Source organism: Bidens hawaiensis, unplaced genomic scaffold (assembly GCF_021521415.1).
Source record: "Bidens hawaiensis isolate Kalapana, Puna unplaced genomic scaffold, B.hawaiensis_p1.1 tig00057499_1, whole genome shotgun sequence".
In the NCBI taxonomy this organism is placed as follows: domain Eukaryota; kingdom Viridiplantae; phylum Streptophyta; class Magnoliopsida; order Asterales; family Asteraceae; genus Bidens; species Bidens hawaiensis.
The window spans coordinates 27,012-36,484 of NW_027500365.1; the positions used below are offsets into that span (position 1 = coordinate 27,012).

The 9,473-nt window shown below is 36.4% G+C and overlaps 1 protein-coding gene and 1 long non-coding RNA gene across 2 annotated transcripts; both read left to right on the top strand.

Annotated features, from left to right (window-relative positions):
- The first annotated feature begins 866 nt into the window (after window positions 1-866).
- On the top strand, window positions 867-5,720 carry LOC143601886 (subtilisin-like serine-protease S). The gene is made up of 10 exons (XM_077079165.1): window positions 867-957; window positions 1,192-1,283; window positions 1,368-1,465; window positions 2,234-2,386; window positions 2,490-2,601; window positions 2,900-3,535; window positions 3,835-4,074; window positions 4,190-4,304; window positions 4,390-4,594; window positions 4,697-5,720. The coding sequence occupies exons 1-10, from the start codon at window positions 886-888 to the stop codon at window positions 5,239-5,241; spliced, it is 2,268 nt and encodes a 755-aa protein (XP_076935280.1). The 5' UTR covers window positions 867-885; the 3' UTR covers window positions 5,242-5,720.
- A 370-nt stretch (window positions 5,721-6,090) lies between these two features.
- Window positions 6,091-8,877, top strand: LOC143601881 (uncharacterized). Its single transcript, XR_013147742.1, has 4 exons — window positions 6,091-6,236; window positions 6,502-6,800; window positions 8,511-8,663; window positions 8,768-8,877. It is a non-coding gene; the product is annotated as an uncharacterized LOC143601881 (long non-coding RNA).
- Window positions 8,878-9,473: the final 596 nt, after the last annotated feature.

Consider the following 9,473-nt stretch of genomic DNA (forward strand, 5'->3'; position numbering starts at 1 on the left):
ATTTTAAAAATATTTTTTTTAATTAAATTAAAAATACTTCATTATTAGTTCTCTAGTTCTCTCCATAAAGTGGAGTTCTCTCATGATCCTCTCCCTATATATATATATATATATACATACATATGTATGTGTGTGTGTTTTCTTAATCCTGAATCAATGAAAAATCAAGGTGTTATTAAGTTTTTAAATTGCTTGTTTTGGCTTTTGGGAATGTAAAGGGATGTTTGTGTGTATGCAGATGATGCCAAATTGACTGTTGGTGTCTTACAGTTTCAGTGACTTGTAAGTTGTAACTAGTGCATTGAAATTAGTTTAATCACAATATTAGCAATCAATGTATTTTATTAATAACAATGGGTCATTAGGACACCTCCACATGCAAGCATCCTGCTAGTTTGTGTTATCTTTTATATATACAAGCACACACGCGCGAAGTGAGTTTGAGACAACAAATTTAAGTATGAAATGTGAGGACCACGTAATATAATTGTACTAGGTATTCTCATGTTTTAACAAGAATGTGTGAGTGAGTGAGCGAGTGAGGTGGTTATATAAACGCTTTATGTGTTACTGGTAAAGTAAAATGTACACAACTTTTTCAGAAGTTTAGTTTAATTACACTATTAGTAATCAAAGTATATTATTAATAATGATACAATTTTCTTAGAACAAAAACAAAAAACAAAAGCCGGCTATGGAAATTGCATTACCAGCCGGCTAACTGATGCTAGTACCATTCAACTCAATATTTCTTAATTAATTAAACTATTTTAAATTAATCATTTATAGCGCTCAAATTCTCAATGACTTCATCTATTTAAAGCATACAATTCCATTTGCCAAGTGCCTAAATCCACCGAGCAACCCTTTGGCTCCTCAACAAGTATGAAGTTTGTAAGAGTTCTCAGTTTTATTTTGCTTGCTACACTCGTGGTCGGCCATGACGATGCCAGAAAGGTAACGGTTTTCCTTCAAAACGTCGTCACTTTCATGTACTTCTCGACCCATGAAATTGGCACCGGCAGAGTAAATAGGTTGGACGAAGCAAATGTAAACAAAAAACAAAAAAAGTCAAAAATTTGGGGCCTTAATATTGAAATTTTAGTTATGTTAATGTCTTTAATGATATTTCCTACAAAAAAAACATTAAATTTGTTGGTAACATATACTACGTTTGATCAATGTGTGTAGCATTACATAGTGTATATGGGACAACACTCGCACCCGAGCTCAGAATTTGTCATCTCGGCTAACCATGATATGCTTGCATCAATTCTTGGAAGGTAACAGCAAATAAATGGCTATAACTACATTTTTTTCATTATATTCACAGTAATATGTTTTGAACCTATGCTTTCTTTTTTCAGTCATAAAGGAGCAAAAGAAGCAACAATCCACCATTATACTAATAGCTTCAGAGGCTTCTCAGCGATGCTTACACCCGATCAAGCCACAAAACTTTCAGGTTTCTTTGTTGGTTTATAAATAACTACCAACATTTGTGACGGCACAAATAGTCTAAGTTCCAACTAACAATAGTTTCTTTTATGCCATGTAGATATTAATTAAATTCTAACCAATGATAGCGCCACAATTCTAGAAAAGAAAAAAAAATCCTAACTTCAGCTTTACTGACACATATTATGCTATACAAACACGAACCTAAACTTTACACCTGTCACATCATACAAGGTTATTTGATGCAATGTAGGCAATGCTATGCTGGCCATTCGATAAAATGAAAAATGGTCATATGAATTATGTCATACCGATATGACAGGACAAAAAATTATTTACCTGAGTTATATGACTTGTTAATGGTCACATCATGCATTCTGTGTTAATTAAACATGTCATAGACTCATATGAGTCGTATAATTTGTTAATGGTCACATCAATCATTTTGTTTAATTGTGTGTTAACTAAACCACCTCTTACGACTCATGTTCATTTTTCGTCTGTCATATGGTCCATGGCAGTTTTTTCTTGTCATATGACCCATCTAAGATCAGATCATATGGGCCGTGTGACACATGTCACAGGTGTTTCTTAGCCATACCCTACAAATCTAGAAAAAGTTTCTAACATATAGCTTAGTAATAGAAATCTAGAAAAAAAAAATAAAAAAATCTAACCTATAGCATTATAAAAATATTGGTTTTAATCAAACTGAAACGTTTTTAATCATCACACTGAATTGTTTTTAACAGTTCATGGTTTGGTTTGTGAGCAGAAAATGAAGATGTTGTTTCGGTCTTTGAAAGCAGGATGAATCAGTTGCATACAACCAATTCATGGAAATTTTTAGGAATCGATTCTATCCCTAAGTATAACAAGCTTACAACAGATATTCAGTCGGATATTATTATTGGTGTCATTGATTCAGGTACTTGTTACAAATACTAGTTCCTTATAAAGCTGCTTTAGCGACACTCTGTTCAATTCGCTTGTTTAGCGACACCCCTAATGAAAAACAATACTCAATATAGGCGTATGGCCGGAGTCACAAAGCTTCAATGACTATGGATTAGGGCCTGTGCCAACAAAGTTCAAGGGAGAATGCGTGTCGGGAGAGAATTTCACACAACTCAACTGCAATAGGTAATCATTGCGATGCTTGTCTCTATGTACTACGAAGCTTCAAGTTAAGATTTGCACTAATGAAAGATTAACGATCTTCATTGACGGGCATTAGTCGTTAAAAATATGTTTAATGATGTCACTAAGTTTTTGGGAGTCGCTAAAGGGTCTTGTTCTATATATCGTGACACGTCTGTAACTAGGGGTGTGCATGAAACCGAATTAATTTTTATTTTTGACACTATATATTTGTTGTGTCATATAATGGATTTGTTACGGATAATTCTTGATTTCGTCTATTTTAATTGTCGTTTTTCAGGAAAATTATAGGAGCTCGATACTACTACAAAGGATTCGAAGCGATAAACGGCCCTCTTGAGAACTCTAACCAAACTTTCTTTCGATCAGCACGAGATAGCGATGGCCACGGGACCCACACATCATCTACTATTGCTGGATCAAAGGTTTCCAATGTTAGCCTATACAGGCTTGGCTCGGGCACTGCAAGAGGAGGTGTTCCAAGTGCTAGGTTGTCCATATACAAAGCGTGCTGGTTCGGTGGTTGTGAAGATGCCGACATTCTTGCAGCATTTAGCGACGCTATTCACGACAGTGTTGATGTTATTTCTATTTCCTTTGGTCCGAATCCACCCCAACAAAATTACTTTGAAGACGTAAACTCTATCGCATCATTTCACGCGTTTCAGAAAGGTATTGTTGTAAGTGCGTCGGCGGGTAACAGCATATTTCCAAGAACAGCGGCGAATGTGGCTCCATGGATGATTACTGTGGCTGCTAGCACAGTTGATCGCGAGTTTCCATCATATGTACTTCTCGGGAATCTAAAGCAGTTAAAAGGTTTCGGGGTAAACACAACTCCTGATCAAGGGAAACTGTACAGTATAATATCTGGTGGCGTTGCTGCAGCGTCGGGTATTCCCTCTACAAATGCAAGGTAAGTTATTTAACAAAATCACGCATGGCGGAAGCCAAAATAATAATAATACTTCTGTGGAAGTCTGGCTAGTCCAAGTATGAGTCTGCGAACTCTTGAATCAACTACGTATTATAAAACTTAACATGCCCATTGTACAGTCACAAAACACAAAACATAATTAATACAATCTATAGATGTTTTTCAACCCAATCGTCACAAATGTAACAGCCAAAATGTACCATAGACGACACTATTTGTCGTGTGCGACACTTACATTTTGAACTAAAATATTCATTGTTTTGGCTCCTCTTGTCTAGTTTTTGCAAGAGCAATACCTTGGATTCAAACTCAATCAAGGGGAAAATCGTGGTCTGTATGCTCGAGAAGCTTAACGATGATAGGAAAGAGAAGGCCATTGAGGTCAAAAAAGGTGGCGGTGCCGGGATGATCATCATCGATCCTATTGGAAAATACGTGTTGTTTCAATCCGTTATTCCAAGTGTTTTAATCGGGAATACAGAAGCTGAAGAACTTCAAACATACATGAAAACAGAAAAGTAAGCCACTAAATCATAAATATATAACTTATCTATAAAAGCACGGTTTAAAAACATAATTCAGTAAACCTTAAACCTTAAACCCTAAACCAGAATTGTTTCACTGTGATTCCAGGAATCCAACAGCTAGAATCTACCTAACAGTAACAAACGTTGGGATTAAACCAGCACCAGCGATGGCGATCTTCTCTTCCAAGGGACCGAATATCATAACTCCTGACATCATCAAAGTTGTTATCTTTCAATTCTATGTGTTATTTACCAAGTGAAACTCGAGTTCTAAACTTCTAATACGTGTTGTAAACTTAAATGCAGCCGGATATAACTGCACCAGGAGTGAACATTTTGGCAGCGTGGTCACCTCTCGCGACTAAAGATACTGCTGGCAATAGCATCAACTATAATATTATCTCTGGGACTTCTATGTCGTGTCCACATGTATCTGCGGTGGCTGCATTGTTGAAATCGGTTCATCCTTATTGGAGCCCAGCCGCGATAAAGTCTGCAATAATGACCACAGGTTAGCACTTTGGTTAGTAAGTTAGAAAGCCTTGTAAGCAGATAAATTTTACCGAAAATGGTTATGTTACTAAACATCGGTCGTAATATCAATTTTTTGCAGCTACCACCACTGATAATACCCAAAATTTCATAAGAAACGACGGCTCTACAAACGCAACTCCTTTTGATTACGGATCAGGACACATAAATCCAGCTGCAGCAGTAGACCCGGGACTCATTTACGATTTTGACACCAACAATGTCATTGATCTCCTATGCAGCTATGGTGCAAGCATTGCACAGCTCAAAAACTTGACCGAGACACCAATTTCCTGCAAGAATCCTCCCACCCCCTCTTATAACTTCAACTATCCGTCAATTGGTGTCGCTAACATGGCTGGAAATTTATCGGTTTACAGGACTGTTACATATACCGGTCAAGGCCCGACTGTTTATTATTCAAAGTTAGAAGCAATTGCAGGAGTAAAGGCTTCGGTTTATCCTAATGTCCTTAGGTTTTCGAAATCTGGGGAGAAGATGACTTACAGGGTCGATTTTGTACCTTATAAAAGCAGCAATGGCAGCTTCGAGTTTGGATCGTTGACATGGAGAAATGATGTCCATATGGTTAGGAGTCCGATTGCTGTTAATGTGATTTCGATTTAAATTTAACATGTAGAGGGACTTTAACGTACAAAAAGTTGTTGAGGGACTTATGTGAGAAAAAAACAGAAAGTATGTTGGTTTTCTGTCGTATTTTCCGTTTACATTATTGCACTTTCCGTCTTCTTAACATCAACATGTTCTTGTATCTAGATATCAAGTTTCATGGAAATGGAAAAATGAAAAGAAATTTGACTCTCTGTTTGACCATTCACATCGTTGCTTGATGTTGGGTTGGGTTGCCAGGTGAAAACTAATTAACAAAAAAAAAAAAAATCAGTTTTCGTTGGTTGATCCTCACGACCGGTTCTACATAGCAACCTATGTTGCAACCAGTTTTCATCCCAAATATGAACTAATCATGTGTTTTCTTAAAGCCTTAGATTTTTGTTTGTTAAATATTTGTTTTTTTCTAATTAAAATCATGCGAGCTGACGTTGACAAGGTTCTTGAAAGTGCTTTGTTCCACATAAGGGTGAACTGTGAGAACTGCTTAATACGGAGAGGATCGAGTGAAGAAAACGATAATATATGTGTATTATGGTTAAAGCAAAATGCAAGTCTTTACTTGTTTTATCTCTAATTTTATTTTATCAACAATAAAAATTAGTTTAAACACATCATAAGTAATCAGTTTATCTTATTTGCAATAATACAATTTTCTTGGAACAAAAATAAAAAACAAATGCCGGCTATGGAACCAACATTACCATTATACCAGCCGGCTTATTGCTGCTACCCTCCAACTCAAATTCTTTTTAACTAATTAAATAAATATAAAATTTTGTTTTTATAGCTCTCAAATTCTCATGACCTCATCTGCATAAAGAGTATAAGTTCAGTTGCAAAGTTGCTAAATCTACTGCTTAAGCAGGTTCCTATATAACTTTCTAAAAAAGAAACCCTTTGGCTCCTCAACAAGTATGAAATTAGTAAGATTTTTTAGTTTTATGTTGCTTGTTACGATTGTGATGGGCCGTGGCGATACTGATAGAAAGGTAATGGTTTTTCCCTTAACTTGCATTTGGGGGTCACTTCCCCGGGTCGGTTCGTAATTTCGTTTCGTTTGTCTTGTACTTTAACAGTTTAACCCATCAAATTGGTACCTGCAGTGTAGATTAGTTGAATGAAGCAATTGTAAAAAAGAATTATTTTGGGGCCTTGTAGTTGAAAAATCCTAGTTAAGTTAATGTCTTTATTATAGATGTGTCCTCCCTAAAACATTGGATATGGTGCTAACTTAATTGTGTTTTCAATATATAGCATTACATAGTCTACATGGGACAACACTCGCACCCAAACTCAGAATCTGTCATCTCGGCCAACCATAATTTGCTTGCATCGCTCCTTGAAAGGCAAGCACGAAAACGTACATGGCTATAAGCACTATATGTAGACATTTGTTTTATTCATTATATTCGTATTACTACAATATATGTTTTAAAATGTTGTTTTTTTTTCCAGTTATAATGGAGCAAAGGAAGCAACGATCCACCATTATACTAGAAGCTTTAGAGGCTTCTCCGCGATGCTTACTCCCGACCAAGCAACAAAACTTTCAGGTTTCTTTACTACATCAAAACTGGCTGGAGCGATTAGTTGGTTTCTAAACAGCTCGTAACTACCACCATTTGTGCCGTCATATGATGTTGTGTGGGTCATATTGTAGCAGGCCCGTCCTCGAGAATGATAAAAAAAATTTAGGCCTCGTGCGAGATAAAATTTAGGCCTCCTCCTTAGGTTAATACCCGCTCCATTAGGGTATCGGACGGGTTTGGGATTACCTTTTAACTTTTCACGGATTTGGGACGGGTTCGTGATTGTAATATACCGATTATCCGAATCGATTAGATAGCCCCATTTACCCAATAATATACCCAATTGTAACCCGCCATAATAATTTTTTAATCTATTTATATATATGTTAATATACAAACTACAATATAAATTATTATATTCAGTATTTACTATAAATATTTTTCTAGATACTATTTAAATTGATGTTTGTTTGTATCGGATGTGACAATCTTTCTATGGATTTTATCAATTTGGGTTTGAGCCCATATTGTCATATATGTGTTAAAAAATTCTTTGGGCCCATTTTGACCTTTGAGCCTTGTGTCATTGCACAGATGGCACTGCCCCAAAACCGGGCCTAATTGTAGCATACCAGCCATATGATAAGATGAATAATGAACATATGAGCAATATGACGTTAGTAGTCACATCGGTAATTTCCTGTACGTTAGTCAAACATGTCATATGACATGATTGGTGAACACTGCCTCACATGGCTCATATGACCAGTTTTTGCCCGTTATATGATGCATATAACATTTTAGCATGTCATATGCCCTGCTTAATTAAGGTCATATGGGCCGTGTGACATGTTATTGATGTCTGAATATAGTGTCATTAGTGTTGCTTAGCCAAATGCTTCTAACATAGCTTTACTAATCTAGAAAATGTTTCTAACATATAACTTAGAGCAATGTTGTAAAAGTAGGTTTACAAGGCCGAGTACTCCCCAAGTACTCGTTACAAGGTATGTCACTGAGGGGAGTTTCTTTAACTCCGCCTAGCTACTAAGAATTGGTCAAAGGTAGTCAACCTCATCTAAATCGCATCTAGTCAGTGAACCAATGATTATATAATTGAAGATCATAATTCATATTTGTATAAAATCAAAGAACAAATATCATTTTTTTAACTAATGATTATCAAACTTTAGAATAATTAGTATTTAAAAATGCATTTCTCATATTTATATTGATATTCACCTATTTTGTTATAAATATTTGTAAACTTATGATATTGACATATATATATATATATATATATAACATCCAAAAATAAATTATATTTATATTTGTCATGTCCAAGTACTCTCCGAGTACTCCCCGAGTACTCCGAGTACACTCAACTCCCCGGTCGGCCGCATAGGGTGCGCATAACGACTTTTGCAACCTTGACTTAGAGACACGAATGTAGAAAAACTCTAACCTATAGCTTTAAAGACAAATTTAGAAAAGTTTCTAACATTAATATACTAAGCTGCCTAGTCAAGCTTGAGTTTGAAAATTTACACACGAGTCAAGCCATAGCTTCAACCATCGAGCTATAAAAGAGTTGGGCTTGACTCGACTCGTGTACACCCCCTATTAGTATATAAATTTTGGCTTTGATCAAACGAACTAGATAACAAGATAAGAGTTTTAGGTTGTCATAGTAGTAATTCTTTTTAACAGTTTATAGTTTGGTTTGCTTTGCAGAAAATGAAGATGTTGTTTCGGTCTTTGAGAGTAGGATGAATCGATTACATACAACCAATTCATGGAAATTTTTAGGAGTCGATTCTATTCCTCAATATAGCAATATTCCTACAGACATACAATCGGATGTTATTGTCGGTGTCATTGATTCAGGTGCTTGGTTACAAACACTAATTCCTTATAAACTCGTTATTGGTGACATTCCCTTGCGCTTGTTTTTAGCAATGCCCCATAATGAAAAACGATACTCATATCAGGCGTGTGGCCGGAGTCACAAAGCTTCAATGACTATGGATTAGGGCCTATACCGACAAATTTCCAAGGAGAATGTGTGTTCGGACAAAATTTCACAAGATTCAACTGCAACAGGTAATCACTCAGATGCTTGTCTCTATATACCGAGTTTCAGGTTAAGATTTGCACTAGTGAAAGATTAACCATCTTTATTGACGTGTATTAGTCGCTAAAAACGTGTTAAAGTTGTCACTATGTTTTTAGAAGTTGCTTTTTTTTTTGAAGATGAATTATTTTTTATTAACATTTAACACAAACCAAATTACATCTGGATAATGGGTAAGCGAGCAACAAGCTGCGCCGCTATCCCCTTTTGGATCGCAAAGCCTATTCTACTAAATATAAATCCTTGGTTCCTCGGGCTATGCGAGTCACTGTGGACCCCCTTCTGCACCTGCTCCAAAAAGCGAACCACCTCGGGAGCTAGGGATCCAAATGTGTCGAAGGCAAATGGAATGAACACGTGCTGATTCTCCAAACACGCTGCCTCATGCTTAGCAATCTTCCTAGATTCCGCCCTCAAAACCACCTGTCTCGGAACGAAGCCACTGTCTCTCAGCCCCATCAATGGGGACACCCCAGTGAAGTTGCTAAAGAGTCTAGTGATGTCACCGAGACACATGTGTAAGTAGGGATGTGCATTAAACCGAAATAATTGGCGTGCAACCA

Coding starts and splice junctions, on each gene's coding strand:
- LOC143601886 (XM_077079165.1), top strand. CDS start 886: ATGAAGTTTGTAAGAGTTCTCAGTTTTATTTTGCTTGCTACACTCGTG. Junction 1,284..1,367: donor CTTGCATCAATTCTTGGAAG/GTAACAGCAAAT, acceptor TTCTTTTTTCAG/TCATAAAGGAGCAAAAGAAG. Junction 1,466..2,233: donor TCAAGCCACAAAACTTTCAG/GTTTCTTTGTTG, acceptor GTTTGTGAGCAG/AAAATGAAGATGTTGTTTCG.